Source organism: Labrus bergylta, chromosome 11, assembly GCF_963930695.1.
Source record: "Labrus bergylta chromosome 11, fLabBer1.1, whole genome shotgun sequence".
Lineage (NCBI taxonomy): Eukaryota > Metazoa > Chordata > Actinopteri > Labriformes > Labridae > Labrus > Labrus bergylta.
The window spans coordinates 30,297,732-30,315,054 of record NC_089205.1 but is presented as its reverse complement, the minus strand read 5'-3'; the positions used below and the strand labels follow the sequence as shown (position 1 = coordinate 30,315,054).

The 17,323-nt window shown below is 42.9% G+C and overlaps 2 protein-coding genes and 1 long non-coding RNA gene across 4 annotated transcripts in view; 1 reads left to right on the top strand and 2 right to left on the bottom strand.

The window, feature by feature from the left end:
- The window catches only part of arrb1 (arrestin, beta 1), a 21,284-nt gene extending 16,766 nt beyond the window's left edge, over positions 1-4,518 (top strand). For both annotated transcript variants that reach the window (XM_065960213.1, XM_065960212.1), the window contains exons 12-16: positions 91-174; positions 695-718; positions 850-920; positions 1,666-1,714; positions 3,312-4,518. In XM_065960213.1, coding sequence (XP_065816285.1) covers positions 91-174; positions 695-718; positions 850-920; positions 1,666-1,714; positions 3,312-3,423 — 340 coding nt within the window. In that variant the 3' untranslated portion in view covers positions 3,424-4,518. The remainder of the gene's footprint in view (positions 1-90; positions 175-694; positions 719-849; positions 921-1,665; positions 1,715-3,311) is intronic.
- Positions 4,519-4,681: 163 nt separating this feature from the next.
- LOC136180466 (uncharacterized) lies at positions 4,682-4,997 on the bottom strand. The gene is made up of 2 exons (XR_010667118.1): positions 4,871-4,997; positions 4,682-4,790 (listed from the first exon to the last, which is right to left on the bottom strand). It is a non-coding gene; the product is annotated as an uncharacterized lncRNA (long non-coding RNA).
- Positions 4,998-9,414: 4,417 nt separating this feature from the next.
- or55e1 (odorant receptor, family 55, subfamily E, member 1) lies at positions 9,415-11,584 on the bottom strand. The gene has a single exon (XM_020659586.2). The coding sequence runs from the start codon at positions 11,582-11,584 to the stop codon at positions 10,595-10,597; it is 990 nt and encodes a 329-aa protein (XP_020515242.1). The 3' UTR covers positions 9,415-10,594.
- Positions 11,585-17,323: the final 5,739 nt, after the last annotated feature.

The following is a 17,323-nucleotide window of genomic DNA, read 5'->3' as shown; positions in this document are numbered from 1 at the left end:
GGATGCGTCATATTCAGGGAATGCTCAGTTTGAACATCTTGGTGACTTCAGAGCTGCGCTGTGATTGGCTGCTGTTCTCTGTCTCTGCAGGTTGAGAGAAGGAGCCAATAAGGAGATTTTGGGCATCATCGTGTCATACAAAGTCAAAGTGAAGCTGGTCGTGTCCCGTGGCGGGTCAGTGCCCTCAACATACATTATAACCTGAAGTCTTCATGAGTTTCTCTAACGTGTTTCTCTCATGGGTTGTTATTTGTAAAGTCTGTGTGGGCTGTCTCTTTAAATAGTTTTATTATATCACATCGCTGATATCATCCAGCAAGATATAAACGCTTTTCATAAGCCGCTCCATTCACTGCTCCATACTCCTCCATACTCCCCTCCCTATGTTGTATACATGTGTACTATTCAGGAGTCAGTAGTGTTATTCTGTTTCAGTTTCAGTGTGAATCTGTAGTCTGTGTTCCTGCTGTCAGCGCTGCAGATTGTTTGCAGATATGAAGAGATAATGTCGATGTGAGAATAATAAATGTGTTCCATCTCCATGAAGTAAATCTCTGCTGCAGTGAATCAGTCAGCAGCTCGTTTATTAGCTCTGGAGCTCTGACAGTTAATGAGCTCGTCAGTGGAGATGAGTAGAGGCTCTGTGCTGCTGCTGATGTGACTCTGAAACTGTTTTCATCTTTATTGATTTCAGGCTCCTGGGAGACCTGGCCGCCAGGTAACTATTCACATTCTGTCAACACACTGATAGAAACCACACACACTGAGATTTACAAAGAAACATCTTTCAAATGAGCTGCCGTGGTGCCTTCATGGTCTGTTAAACTTCAGATCGTCTGTGTTTCTCAGCGACGTCTCTGTTGAGCTGCCTTTCACATTAATGCACCCGAAGCCGCTGGAGGAATCCCTCTACAGAGACGGTCAGTCATGTTTCCCAGCAGGCTGTGAACGCCTCACCTTTTCTACACACACATACAAACTCAGATTCAGAATATGACTGTATGAAGTAAGATTAATGGTTTAAAGTTGTGATTTGTTGTGCATGTGTCCCCAAATATAACCTCATGAATCCAAACATTCACACACATATCAAACAGATCGAGGTGATGGAGAAACTATTGCAATTTAAGTTTTTCAGCAAACAAACAAAAATGCAGCGGTCTGTCTGTGAACATGTCTCTCTCTCTCTCTCTCTCTCTCTCTCTCTCTCTCTCTCTCTCTCTGTCTCTGTCTCTCTGTCTCTGTCTCTGTCTCTGTCTCTCTCTCTCTCTGTCTCTCTCTCTCTCTCTCTCTCTCTCTCTCTGTCTCTGTCTCTCTGTCTCTGTCTCTGTCTCTGTCTCTCTCTCTCTCTGTCTCTCTCTCTCTCTCTCTCTCTGTCTCTGTCTCTCTGTCTCTGTCTCTGTCTCTGTCTCTGTCTCTCTCTCTCTCTGTCTCTCTCTCTCTCTCTCTCTCTCTCTCTCTGTCTCTGTCTCTCTGTCTCTGTCTCTGTCTCTGTCTCTCTCTCTCTCTGTCTCTCTCTCTCTCTCTCTCTCTCTCTCTCTCTCTCTCTCTCTGTCTCTGTCTCTCTCTCTCTCTCTCTCTCTCTCTCTCTCTCTCTCTCTCTCTCTCTCTCTCTCTCTCTGTCTCTGTCTCTCTCTCTCTCTCTCTCTCTCTCTCTCTCTGCAGCTGCAGACGAAGCTCCAGTCGACACAAACCTGATCGAATTTGACACAAAGTGAGCAGCCGTCTCTTTGCCCGTCTGCCTTTCTGTCTGCCTGTCTGTCTGCCGCTCTTCCTGTCTCTGATCTGATTGGCTGAGCTCTGGTGAACGGCCTCGTCAATACTCTGAGAGGTTTTCCTGCTGAAACCCGATCAGTGATGATTCGTCTCCTGAGGCTCAGCTTTAATGCGTCCTAATGCTGCAGCAGGAAGTGGAAACTGGTCTTCACAGCAGTTTTACTGCTCGTCATTTCACGCTCAGATAACAGAACAGATTGTCTCTGTTTGAAAAGAGAGTTTAAATAATTTCTGTTCACAGCCGAGGTGAAATAAATGTTTCCGGTCTGTCTTTTTCAGTTTGGAAACATGACAGAAAAACGAAGACTGAAGGTGCCACAAACTGAAACATGTTTCTCTTTATTATTCTTGTTGTCTCAGGGTGTTTTTAGGCAAACTGTTTTTTGCTGTCAGGCAATTGACAGCAACATTTTTTGGGATTCTCAAAGGATAGCTTCACATCTGCCTAACCCGTGCAAATGAATCAATAAGACTCCGTCTAATTCACAAACGCCCGTTAAAGTCTTTCTATGTGATTTTTCACCCTTAAATGTAGAAATCAATATCCTCTGAAAATAACTCTGTGAGTCATGACTGTCTACAATGGGTGTAACACCCGAGTCCCACTGTCTGTGATGTTTTCAGAGTTTTCAGAGTCCTATCTTCACTTTGTTTATATCGCCGGGACGGCCGGCTGACTCCTCCCCTCGTGTATAAAAGTTGTTTAATTGAGGGACGAGAGAAAAGAAGAATAACATACTGTACTCACTGCTTAACTGTGTTTCTAGATCACGCTCATTTCAGGTAAATTTACATGCAGTGTGAAGATACCAGCAGAATAAAGATCGCTAGCATTAGCATGCTAACACAACAATGCAGCAGCAGTTGTTTTGGTTTCATGCTGGAGCTCAAGGGCGACATCTGCTGGATCAAAACATCACATATAAAGCCTTTAAGGGTTAAATGCTGCCCTAACTGCGCTGTGCAGCAAACAGCGTCTCTTGTGCTCTTGACATGAATTTAATCATTTGAGGAAAATTGTTCCTTTTCGATACAGATCGGCCCCTTTGGAGAAGCATCGAATTCACCGACAGCGGTGCTATCAGCCGTGTACAGTTACAGTGAAAAATAATGACCATCTGCTGAGAGTTGGTGGTAACTGCGCCGCAGTGATCAGGAAAACTATTCCACCTCTGGATGCCCCTCCAAAATAAAAGCTGTGTAAATATGACTCTGACATGACTATTATTAAAATAACCAGGGGCTCCACACTTCATCCACATCAGTGGACACGCTCTAAAGCGGTTACCATGATGACTATGTGAGTTTTCTCATCATTTTTATTTTGACAGAACCGAGCGCACGCTAAGAGCAAACTATCAGGAGCAACGCGTTAGTGGCTGCAATCCATTCTTAGAAAATGTGGGTCTCTGAGATCTGCTCTGACCCCATCCTCAAAGTGATCCCGCTGCCCCTTCACCTGAAAATGACTCTTATCTAATCCAGAGACTTAATTTTACACTGACTCACCCCTTAATCTCCCTCTTTTCCCTCAGCGATGATGACATCATCTTTGAAGACTTCGCCCGCCAGCGACTGATCGGAGCGAAGGACGATAAGGATGAAGACGATGAGCCGGTGGACTCGCCCAAACTGGACGACAGATAAAGACATCGAGAGTCACCGCTGCACCGCTGCTGTTGATGTTTAGCCACTGTTTGTAGTGTTGAGCTAACGGAGGTCACCTTAAGGTCAAACCACAGTCTGGACACCCTTTAAATGATGGGCGGTGCCGTGTTTGTGTTCTCGTTCATGTTCGTCCTCTCTCTGCTTCCTGCAGGGTGTACAAACTAGAGTACTGCAGCCTAGACCTCAGTCGTGTTTTCAGACAGAGCAGTCCACACTGGCCGGCCGGAGACCCGGGCTGGTGGACGCCGCGTCATAATGGCGTCTGGTAGCATGCCTCTAATGTCACTTTGTTCTACATGTTTCCATTAGGGACCCGACAGGTTAAGTCGCGGTTAGTATTGATGTGTCGTATCAGACAAAACAACAACACTGCCAACTTTGGTTGATCTGGACCAGTCCAGCCCTCGAGCCACAACATGGACGCCCGCCGACGTTCAGTAACCGCCCGTGTGCAGACGAGGCTGCAGAGCGTCAAGAAACACCAGAGCACAACCACCTGCAGGACTTCTCGACCCGACAGGACCTGATCCTGTTAGAGAGCCAATCAGTTGAGACGAACTGCGGGCCTTGTGTGCATGTGTTACTTCAATACTATATTTGTTCATGATCGATCAACCTTTACAGAGAAGTGAAGTTTACACATTTTTCTACCGGCTGATCATTTTGAATCAACAGTATTTAGCTTGATTTCCTTCCATTCAGTCATGGTTTCACTTCATTTCTGTACAAACAATCAACTCACATGTCCATCCTCAATATGAATCTGTTAAAGACTTGAGGTAAATATGTTTGTAGCAAACATGAAAACGGCCCAGAATGAAAATAGAAGACTTGCTTGGATTTCAGACACGGAGGCTTCGTTTAAAAGCACATTTCATAAGAAAAGCAAAAGAATCAAAAATAATGAGCAAATACAAATAAATAAAAAATACAAATACAAAAACAAATAAAACACAATAAAATGAAGACCGATTTGTTGACAAAGAACAGACCTGGCAGAGGCCAACACGGGAAGCATGTTTGACTTTTTGCTTAGGATGCTGAGTCTGAGAGGTATTCAAGGACCAAATCTCATAGCAATGACCCTGGTACCCCATATCCGCCAACAAACCATATCAATGACCCTGGTACCCCCATATCCCCCAACAAACCATATCAATGACCCTGGTACCCCATATCCGCCAACAAACCTTATCAATGACCCTGGTACCCCATATCCCCCAACAAACCATATCAATGACCCTGGTACCCCATATCCGCCAACAAACCTTATCAATGACCCTGGTACCCCATATCCGCCAACAAACCTTATCAATGACCCTGGTACCCCATATCCCCCAACAAACCTTATCAATGACCCTGGTACCCCCATATCCCCCAACAAACCATATCAATGACCCTGGTACCCCCATATCCGCCAACAAACCTTATCAATGACCCTGGTACCCCATATCCCCCAACAAACCATATCAATGACCCTGGTACCCCATATCCGCCAACAAACCTTATCAATGACCCTGGTACCCCATATCCCCCAACAAACCATATCAATGACCCTGGTACCCCATATCCCCCAACAAACCTTATCAATGACCCTGGTACCCCATATCCCCCAACAAACCTTATCAATGACCCTGGTACCCCATATCCCCCAACAAACCATATCAATGACCCTGGTACCCCATATCCCCCAACAAACCATATCAATGACCCTGGTACCCCATATCCGCCAACAAACCTTATCAATGACCCTGGTACCCCATATCCCCCAACAAACCGTAGAAATGAGAAACATTTAATTTAATACCCTGAAACACCTGCAGTGTTAACGACTTCTCACGGAGGAAATTAAATGTGAAAACCTTCAACGAAACAGAAAATTAGCACTTTGGAAATCTGTTTTCATGAGGCTGCAAGGGAGGGAGCAGGTCGGTTTGAGTCAGCCATGTTTCTACAGCAGCCCAGAATGGACCAACCAAACGCCGACCTTCCTCTGAGAACACTGGTTCTCCTCCAGGCTGTGAGGGAGGTGGTAATTAAATCTCACCAGTGGATCCCACTAAATCCAACGCACTCCTCTTTAAATTAAAAAGACAGGCTGTTCTCTGACGGTCAGAAATGAAGTGAAACCATGTGGTGTGGAATTCCAGAAAGAAGGAAATCATTGAATTAGTGATGGAGGAAAGTTTAGTGGATTGTTGCTGAAATAACTCGAGAGTATTTAATCCGGGTTTTTATTTTTTTGATTTATTTGTGAAACATGAGCAGACTTCAGGAGATTATTAAAGTGTGTTATTACTGAACATTTATTCACAAAACACTGTTTTTTGTTTGCAAATTTAAAGTTCAACAGTGACTGAAAATGTGGTAGAGGAGCGGAGCTGTGGTACAAGTTTGTGTGTGATGATAGTTTATCTTTATTCTACGGCTGTCAGCATTGACGATTCATCTCGATTTATTAAGGTCTGAATTTATTACATTTTTAAAAATAGCAATTCATCTCATATTTTGTCCCTACTCCGTAGATAGTGGTCCTCAGTGTCTCCCTGTAGTCTCAGTGATGTAAAAGAAGAACACTGCTGCATCTTTGAATGTCTCATTTCACTTTAACAAACTCTCAGACAGTAATATCCACCTGATGACATCACACATTGACGTAATGACATCACACATTGACCTTATGACATCACACATTGACATAATGACATCACACATTGACCTTTGTTGCCGTTCCTTTGAGCTGCTTGACGTCAGTTTGGGATCCCTAACCACTTCCTGTTTCTGGGCTTAACTTCCTGTCCTAACCTTCAATCTACAGGAAGGGCCTTACTTTATTTCAAAATAAAAGCACACAGCGAGTAAAGTACTCTCAGCAGGACATTTCAAAATAAAAGCCTATCTATTTTTATCTTTAAATGTGAAATAATGGAATTTTAAACACACAATTAAAATGTGATTAATTACGATTAAAACATTTCATGGTTTGACAATCATAGCGTGCATCAGGTCTCTGAAACAGAAATGTTATGAGAATATGTCTGTACATTTTCTAATATTTGAGATATTCTTATCATGAGCCGAGTGTGACGATGAGTCGACAGTTTTCTCTGCAGGACAAACAGACAGAAGTCGGGGATGCTTTTACATACTATGATGTTGTTTCTGGCTGTTTTTGGCTTCATTTCACTAAAACCTGTAAATGTTACGAGTGTTACATCAAAGGTTTCATAACTTTATGATTTCATCCAAAAAATAAGGAACATGGTGACAAGAGAGCAGGACGTCCCGGCTGTTTCTGTTTGACTGTACAGTTTAGTTCAGCTGTCTTACTTCAGCGCCATGACCCCAAAACAAACAGATTTAATGACAACAAACAGATTTGGAGCGGCTGTGGCTCAGTGGTAGAGTCGGTCGTCTCTCAAATGGAAGGTTGCCGGTTTCCTTTTTGTTACCGTTCTTTTGAGCTCTGTCTGTGTCGGCCACAGTCCTGAGGCACCCTGGAAACCCAAAACCCCGGGGTGCCAGTCACTACAGTTTGACATTACACCAACTTGTTTTGAGAATGGTGTTGGGTCTGTCAATTAAATTGAACGATAAGAAATAAATAATTGAATAACACATTACTGTGGGGAGTGAGTCTCTGCCTTAAGCGTAAGAGTTCAGGTATCTCTGGTTCTTGTTCATGAGTGAGGGTAAAATGGATCTCCAGATTGACAGGCTGCGGTCGCTGCAGTATTGCGAACGCTGTGTTAGACTGACGTCGAAATGAGTTTCCTCTGGAGGGTGTGTGGGCTCGGCCTTAGAGAGAGGGGGCGGAACTCGGAGTAGAGCCGCTGCTCCTTCACATCTTAAGGAGCCGGTTGAAGTGGTTCGGGCATCTGATTAGGATCCACCTGGACGCCTCCCTTTGGAGGCCCAACAGGGAGGAGACCCCGGGGCAGAGCCTGAACACGCTGGAGGGATTTATCCCGTCTGGCCTGGGAACGCCTCAGAATCCTCCAGGAGGAGGGGCTGGAAAGTGTTGTTGGGGAGAGGGACGTCTCGGGAGACTTACTGCGCCTGCTGCCACCATGACCCGACCCCGGATATGAGGAAAAAAAATCATGTTTTGTTTTCACATTTGATACATCAGCGTTTTTTTTTTATATACTAGTTTAGAAATATAAAAATAAAAACACAGACAACATTTCAAACTTTTGATTCTCCCTCTGAGAAACTTTATTGGCTGTCTAAAAATGAACCAAAAATAAAACATTATTGTGTCATTAATTTCTTCATCGATCATTTTTATTGAGAAGAGAATAATGATTAGCAAGTGACCCAATAACTCAGGATTTAAGTTACAACATATTTCATATAAAAACACAATATCATCTTTAAATATGATGTTCACACTAAATATATCTAATTATGGTATTTACAGAAAGGACGCACACTGACACTAGGCCATCCGTACCGTGCCCAAGCACGCTTCACCCTCACAGTCCAGTTCCTTTGATTTATGATAAAAGCCCGGGACGTTAATAAAAGTTTAACTTTTATAACAGAAGAGAAAACAGCTCTCCATGTGATCCACAAAGTGTAAAATAAAAAATATAAAATCACTTGTAATATCTTATTTATTAAACATGATTTTAAATATTCCACAAACAAAAATGAATCATTTGAATCCAGTAAATATCTCTGTTGAAGTATCAGAAACTGTCTGAATGTTTTTCTGCATCTTTCTTAACATGTGTGAAAATATTCACAAGAGCTCTGACCTCCTCTAATCCTGTACAGCAGCTTCCTGCCCCCTGGTGGATTGTCTGTGCACTGCATGTATTTGGTTTTATTCATTGGGTGCTGAATGATGTGGCTGACGCTGCAGAGGTCTAACACACAGAAACATGATTCATATCAGACATTTACACTTACACTTTGAATGGCGTCCAATCTCTGAATTGTATCTACTCCTAAGCTCACCTGCTGCGCTGTCATTGGCTGGAGGAAACACACCAGCTCCGCCCCCAGAAACGTCCCGAGTCAACCAGAACAAAGCAGAACAGTAAAATCCAGTCAGAGCGTATATTTTCAGTTTATATAATGTCCATCAGGGATCTTACTCAATGTAAAACAATAAGTCTGCATGTTTGCATCTATGGTTCGCACATTTGGAGCTTGATTGTTTTCATTTGGGCCTGCCCTGCATGGCCCTGCAGTCTCATGTCCTTATATGGGCATTAAAGGAACGTTTACCTGCCAGTAAGGAAAAACCTACTGAGGCTTGCAGCTGATGAGGACATGGCATCCATCCATTAAGTGTGCAGCAAGAAAGGACAGAGAGACAAAGGCTGAGGTAAGGCTGAACAGACATCAGTTATTTTGTTCAAAGTGAAGTATGCATGATGAGTCCCTCTACAGGTAACTTACTCTACAGGTGTATCTGATCCCTGATCGATTGAGCACCTGTGAAGCCACATTTTAAAGGAAGAATGTGTGACATGTTCCACATCAATAAATCATAAAGTCTCTCCTGTGTAAATGTGTCTCTGAGTCCTGACTGTCTACAATGAGGGAGAAGCTCGAGTCCCGCTGGCTGTGTTGTTGTCAGAGCCGTGTTTACATGGACGGGACGGCCGGCTCCTCCCCTTGTGTATAAAAGCTGTTTTAGTCAAGAACTAGAGAGAAGAAGAAGAACATACTCACTGATTATTTGGATGTTAGTAAGAGTTTTTAGATCACGCTCATTCTGTGTCACTTTACATGAAATGTGAAGCTACGAGCTAACTAAAGAGCGCTAACATTAGCATGCTAACACAACAATGTGAAGCTACGAGCTAACTAAAGAGCGCTAACATTAGCATGCTAACACAACGATGTGAAGCTACGAGCTAACTAAAGAGCGCTAACATTAGCATGCTAACACAACGATGTGAAGCTACGAGCTAACTAAAGAGCGCTAACATTAGCATGCTAACACAACAATGTGAAGCTACGAGCTAACTAAAGAGCGCTAACATTAGCATGCTAACACAACAATGTGAAGCTACGAGCTAACTAAAGAGCGCTAACATTAGCATGCTGACACAACAATGTGAAGCTACGAGCTAACTAAAGAGCGCTAACATTAGCATGCTGACACAACAATGTGAAGCTACGAGCTAACTAAAGAGCGCTAACATTAGCATGCTGACACAACAATGTGAAGCTACGAGCTAACTAAAGAGCGCTAACATTAGCATGCTAACACAACAATGTGAAGCTACGAGCTGACTACAGAGCGCTAACATTAGCATGCTAACACAACAATGTGAAGCTACGAGCTAACTAAAGAGCGCTAACATTAGCATGCTAACACAACAATGTGAAGCTACGAGTTAACTAAAGAGCGCTAACATTAGCATGCTAACACAACAATGCAGGACACAGCTAATGTGAAGCTACGAGCTAACTAAAGAGCGCTAACATTAGCATGCTAACACAACAATGTGAAGCTACGAGCTAACTAAAGAGCGCTAACATTAGCATGCTAACACAACAATCAGGACACAGCTAATGTGAAGCTACGAGCTAACTAAAGAGCGCTAACATTAGCATGCTAACACAACAATGCAGGACACAGCTGATTCCAGCTCGATCCGAGGGCAAGTTAGTCCGCCGCTTGGGCTAAACTCTTTCACGCAAACGTGAGTAGAGGTGTGTCTCTGGAGGAGAGCGGAGGCTTCAGTATGGAGGAGGCGTGGCCTAACAGCAGTTTGTTTTGGTTTCATGCTGGAGCTCAAGGGCGACACCTAGTGGATCAAAAAGTTGGACAATCTTCCTTTAAGCCTTTGCACACGCCTTTGAAAACACTCTCATCACAAACTGATCAAGAATTCTTTGAGCTTTAACGTGGAAACCATCGCCTCGAGTGCAGACGAGTCTCGCTCTGAGAAAACGGTGAACCCGTCAGCTACAGCCTGAGACCTTCCTCAGAGACCTTTTGAAGAAATACATTTAATGTGAACAAGAAACACCAAGAACAGCCGGACAGTCAAACTTTGCTTCGTTCGTTCGGACAGTTTTATACTGTTCATCTTTAAAATAATCTTCAAACATCGGTGATGTAACTTGCCGGTTCCAGTCACCTGACGGATCACGTCAGTCACAAACAGAAGAAGAAAAAGCGTCATGTTTTCAGGGCAGGAGAAACCTTCACCGTCATCCATTTCTTTGTTCTGAGTTTGAAAATCCTAAAGAACCCGTTTCGTATTTCTTTGGTCCGGACGCCGTAGATGACGGGGTTGACGGTCGCGGGAAACAGGATGTACATGAGCCCCATGAAGGTGTTGACGTCTGTTGATATGGGGATGTTCAGGTTGTGAGAGAGGAACGTGATGCTTCCCACCAGGTAGAAACACAGCATGACGATCAGGTGAGTGCCACAGGTGTGAAACGCCCTCCAGCGGTCCTCGCCAGCGGCGGCCGCCCGCAGGACGACACTCAGGATCTTCATGTAGGAGAGGAAGATGAGCGGGATGTCCAGGCCCACAAAGCAGATGATCACAGCGAGGCCCATGGCGCTGTTTTTCTCTGTGCTGTCACACGCCAGGCGGACCAGCGCCATGTGGTCGCAGTAGCCGTGCTGGATCGTGTTGGAGTTGCAGAACTCTAGAGAACCCGCCAAACCAACCAGTGTGGCCATGATGGAGCAGCTGCGAACCAGAGTGAAGAGCAGCAGCTTCACAAACATGGACGTGTCTATGATTTTGGCGTAGCGCAGCGGCATGCAGATAGCCACGTAACGATCCAGCGCCATCGCTAAGAGCAGCGTGGACTCCAGTGAAGACAGGAAGTGAGTGAAGAACATCTGAGTCAAGCAGCCGGCCAATGAGATCTGGTCCCAGCCGAAGAGGAGGCTGAGCAGCATGTTGGGGATGATGGTGGTCACCACGAGGATGTCGACGACGCAGAGCGTGCAGATGAGCAGGTACATGGGGCTGTGCAGACTCTCCACGCTGTGGATCACGTACACCAGCAGAATGTTTCCCAGCAGCACCAGCAGGTAAGACATGCAGAACGGCAGCGCCAGCAGCCGGCGGTGTCTGTGCAGCCCAGGAAACCCTCTGAACACGAAGGTGCTGTGGGAGAAGTTCCTGCCCAGAGACGCCTCCAACATGATGCCGAACTCACCTGAGCAAAGATCAGACAGAAACAGTCGAATGCAGAGAGCCAATAACATAATAAATGATGGGGGAGGAGTTAGGGCGGGGCTTACTGTGATTGACAAGTCGATACCATGAAACCATAAAAGTGTTCTGAGGAGATGACTGCTCAAGCTTTCAGTAAGCACCTTGTGTCAAAGGAAGTGACCATATTTGGACAAGAGGGCGGAGCTGGAAATGAGTTATGTTCGCTCCTCTCCAGCTCCGCCTCTTGGTCACTTTTGGCCAGGGCGGGGCTACCTGTGATTGACAGGTCTCTATTTATAAAAATGTCCAATATCCATGTTTAGGCTCATGGTCGAGGCATTTTTTAATATTGAATAATAATAATAGGACTTTCTTGGCTTTCAATCATTGAGGTAACTGTGGCTCTTCAAGTAGTCACTGACACAACCCTGATATATACGTTCTCCTTTAGCCCCGTGACATCTGGGAACATCAGGGACACAAAAGAGGGAAACTGGAAAACTCACAAAAATCTGAGGATTCAGGAAATACATAATATACGCATACTTTATATCACTGTGAGAGAGCCGTAAATCAGAAGAATGACTGACAGACATGTTGGTCACACTTTGTAATTACCATTATGTATAACAGGTAAATTAATAATAAACTAAACTGTAGTGAATAGTTATTTTACTGTCAACAAACAATGAACTAATAGTTAATCAAACCGTCTGTTAACATTATTTGGATGGCTTGCAAAATATTAATGAACCGTGAACAAACATCTGCTCCACGTATCTGTGTTTAAAGATGTTTTATAAATGATCTCTTCAAAGGTTTAAAATCATGAACAAACACTTTATGTAGAGTATAAAATGTTATAACGTGTGTCTCAATATACTGTTAACATCGTCGATAGCTTTACAGATAATGAGCTAACATTATTAACGATCAGTTCGTCGTTTAACAGTAAAATTTCCACATTTCTAAAAAATAAAAAGGAACTGGACCCAAGTGCAGAAGCTAAATGAAAATAGTTATTAAACAAAAAAGGCAAAACAAAGGATTAGTGAAAAATGTCCAAACTGAAAAATCCACAAAAGGTTAAAAAAACACACTGGGAGCCACGAGGAAAACCGACACTGACAATGAACAGACATCAAGAGAGGGTTAAGGAAAGATGTGTGGAGTGTTCATAAAGGACCTTTCCTTCGCTTTTAGAGAATTTGAACAGCTGTTATCATGGCCACCACTTAAATGCTTCTGGGTCATTTCACTCAGTTAGGAACCTTCCTAAGCAAAAAAGACAATTCCAATTAGACACAGGGGAAATCAGACACAGGTGAGACCATGAGGGCGATCAGAAGTGGAGGGAATCACACAGAGGCATGAAGACAAGAGACACTGAGGAAAAGAACTACAAAATAAAACAGGAAACACTAAAGAATAATCTTGAAAACAAGCAACACTAAGATAGACAATTACCAAATAAGACAGAAAATTACAACAGCACAAAGAATGAACAAACCAAAGAAGAGTAAACATACAAAAATCACTATTCATTAAAGTTGAACTAGTAATTCACCCTTTATCAATGATGTTATTATAAAGTGTAACTGACATGTCTCTCATTCAAACTCTCCTTGAAGCCTTTGGCTCGATCTCAAAAGACAAATGAGAGACCATCGGACGGAGCCTGAAGTGTTTCTGAATCGTAATCTGTGATCACGACTCTGCACGTAATCTGTGAAACAATCTGCTCTTTGTAATTGTTGTTAACTTCCAGTTTCTTAATCATTAATATTATTATGACGGGTGCTGCTGCTCTCTTGGCCGGGTCACCCTCATGAACGAGATTTTGATCTCGATGTGTTAATGACCTGCTTAAATAAAAGTTCATTAAAAATAAAAATAAAAATACAAATCCCATCAAATAGTGGCAGGGCTAGAAAAATCGATCTTCTGTGACGCCTGAAACAAACAAGTAAAAGTCATTTTATCAAAGTGAAAAATTAAAGAAACAGTAGTCTCGTCATCAAAACTCACCGACTTTAGTTTTTTCATCTTAATCCGACTTGAATGAATGAATCTTTTTTATTTTGGTCATTCATTAAAGAATAACAAGAGTCAAAAATATTTGTGTAAATAGTCAAAAAAAAAAAAAAACATCACACGTTTACACTTCCATTCCATTTCACACAATAAAATTCAAACAATCAGTGACCAAAAGAGGAATAGGCTGAAGCCCAAGGTTTATTTCTGCCCATCCTGTACTGACTGAAAACATAAAGAACACAACATGTGGTTCCAGGAACCGTTTCAAACCCTATTCCTTTTTTATTCATTCTTCACCGCAGGAACTACTAGTATTTCAGTTCTTAGAACCTGTTTAGAGGATCCTTTTTAGCTCCTGCTTCAGAGTCGGTATCATGGTGGTGTGAATGCAGACAGAAAAAGTCCCCATTGTGTTTAGTTCTCAGGAAACTCCCTCGTAGATAGTTCAACTTCAAAAAGTCCTCTGAACTGTTTGGTCAGGAAAAAACTTATATTTCTCTCCTGAATGTTGGGACTCGTATCAAACAGTGAGAAATGATTCTATTGAAGCGGTCAGCAGGAGCTTTTGAAGCTTCTTACTTTGGTATCTTTCGTCTTTTGCCGATGGTTTTAGTCAACACAAAGTCAGATTCCTCAAGTGTGTAAACGAAAATAAACATTTGAATCAGACTGCAGAGAAGCCCTTTTTAGATTTCCTTCAGCAAACATCAAAGTTATTTTTTCAAATCGTTTAAAGTATCAAATCAAATGTTAATAATTCACCATGTTCAAAATGGAAAACATCACAAAGTGAACAATCAGTTTGTCTTCACGAGGCGGGAACAGAAATGTGATCAAGAATAAACAAATCAAATATGAAATATCGCTCTTTCCTACCTGCTCAGGTTGATCAGTCCGTCTTCAGGAAGGTCTCTCTCTCTTCTGGCTTCTTTTTATACCTGAGGTCCAAACGTCCCACGGAGGGACTGACCTTGAACGCAGCACCAATGTAAAACCGGTTTGAGCCGGTTTAAAGGTCCCTGAGCTGAAAGACTCTCCAGAGTTTAATCAACATGTTGACTTCATGTTTCCTTTTTCCAAAACCTCACAGTCTAATTATCACGTTGTTGTTGTTTTAATTATCGAACACAAACGTCTTCGTGCTCATCTTTCTGTTTTAGTGATTTACGTTGCTGTTGATGCGAGCGGCGGAGGAACGCATACGCTGTGCCGAAGTCGTGCTCAAACAAAGGGGCTTGCTTACGAGCTGTGAATTCTTTTCAGTGTAGCGTACATTTAGTTCATGAATCAAGACCGGTCAAGACCACCACTGATCCGTCACGTCAGCATGGCGGGAAAACTCCTCTTTCTAAAAAAACAAATAACTTCAGTTCATTTGTAGTTTGATTTTTATCCCCCGGTTACGGACGCAACCTTCCCGGTATTGCAGTCTCAGTGAGTGACACGCCCCCTAAACACAAGATGAGGATTTCACCCTGCCCTGGTCTTGGTCTTGTCTCGGTCTCGGCCCCTAAATGTCTTGGTCTTGTCTTGGTCTCGCCCTGCCTTGGTCTTGGTCTTGGGTATGTCTTGGTCCCCGGTTAGTGTAGTCTTGACTCGGCCTCTATGCCTATATGTTTTGGTCTAGTCTTGGTCTCGGAGCGCCCTGGTCTCGGGTATGTCTTGGTCCCCGTTAGTCTGGTCTTGACTACAACACTAATCAGGACCGTTCCAGCAGGTCCAAGATGAACATATTTAACAGATATAAAACTGAAGAATCATCTGATGAGTGTCATATATTCTATTTGTTGAGTTGCTTAGCTTGTTATTAGTATTCTTTGACTTTTATTTTGAAAGGGCATGGGATTAATTAATACATCTTAAAAGAAAAGAAGGGGTCTGACTGGAATCGTTTTTATAACTTCCTCCTTTTTAAACATGGACGAGTTCAAACAGAAAACGATGTTTGCATGTATAGTTGTTATATATAACAATATATATGTTTTAAATAAATGAATGAACTGAAGACAAATTAAAAATGTACATGTTTGGAGCCTAGTGGTTATGTACAGAGGGTGTAGTCCTCTGGGCAGTGGTTGTGGGTTCAAATCCGACCTCTGCCCTTTTCTGCGGGTCGTCCCATTCTCTCTCCTCCCGACATTTCCTGTCCGATCCAAAGAAGACAAAAAGGCCCAAAAATCACTTTTGAAAAAGTTCATGTTTTAACGATCTAAAGTTTACACTGAAAACAACAGAAAAGTACAAACTCTGCAGTCTGACCACATCGAAAAGTCTCCGATCAAACTAACCTGAAAGCAGTCGGATATATTCCCCCTCGGCTTTGTCACTGAAACAGTTAATGAGTTGCACTTCTGTGTTTCCTCTGAGGTTTCAACTGTTCAGTTATTCTTCGGCTCCTTCCTTCAGGACTCTCAGCTGGAGGTTTGTTGTCGTTGTTTCTCTGAGCTAATTGTCTCCGAGGTCCAAACTCAGAGTTTGTTTTCCTGTGAGGAGGATGCTGGGATTAATGACCTGTTCTTCAGTGAGACTGCTGGGACTCAGTGAGCCGCTGCTGTGAACTGCAGGTTTTAATAAGTGAAAACAGCTGAGTGCAGATTACATCAGATCTGAAGAAACGTCTTTCATTTCAAACAACAAACAAACAAACCGCTGACATCATTTACATCTCTGGATTTATAAATCTGCAGAGGTCGAGAAAAGCCTCAAAATGATTAGAGGATTTTAAATCTTTTTATTTTCAATGATGGAGGTCAAATAACATCTCACAGTAAATAATAAATATCTTCCCTGTCCCCCCATTCTTAGACCGAGGCCGAGATAAAATGCTGTAGGATTTGGAGACCGAGACCTTCAAAAAGTGGTTTCGAGACCAAGACCAATTTCGAGTGCTACAGCACTATCTTGCAGGGTAGGACAACAGAACGTCATCAGATGTTACTTTAAAGATTAACTGGATGTTGAAGCTTAATTTGATTTTCTCTAGAGCCCTGTACAAAGTGTGTTTTGAACTGTCCTGAGCAACATTATTTCTAGCTTTAAAAGGTTCCAAGGAAATGTTGTCAAGAAGTAAGTAAAGAGTCCAACGGTTTATCTCTAGCTCGTGTGGGGGCTTCCACCTATACAAAAAGCTTTTCAGTGGCTGAACTTTGGAGACACTTAAGTAATAATAAAACCCTTTTCGGGTTTTGTCTTTATGTTATATGACAGTCTGAATGTTCTTTTCTTGATTGACAGTTCAGGTTTCAACATGAAGACGATCTCTGCTGCTTCTGATCACAGAAACAATTTTATTTCTTCTCATGAATCGTAAAATAAAAAACTCAAGCTTCCTTCAGGGAGAAATGGAGGGTTTGCCCTTTGATCACCTGTTAAGATTAAGATTAAGATTAAGATTTACTTTATTGATCCCACAAGGGGAAATTCTGTTTTTACACTCTGTAAGTCATGCAACACACACATAGGCTGAAATATACACACACATGCACAAACAGGATCCTATAGACATGCACTAATGGAGAGATGTCAGAGTGACGGAGCGGCCCACAGAGGGCGCTCCTGAGCTGGTGGTGGGTAGGGGGTTTGGTGCCTTGCTCAAGGGCACCTCTGCAGTGCTCAGGAAGCAATCTGGCACCTCTCTAGCTACAGAACCAACTTCCATATTTGGACCATCCGGTTCCCAACCCAAGTCC

Excerpts from the sequence above, each read along its gene's own strand:
- or55e1 (XM_020659586.2), bottom strand. The coding sequence starts at position 11,584 with ATGTTGGAGGCGTCTCTGGGCAGGAACTTCTCCCACAGCACCTTCGTG.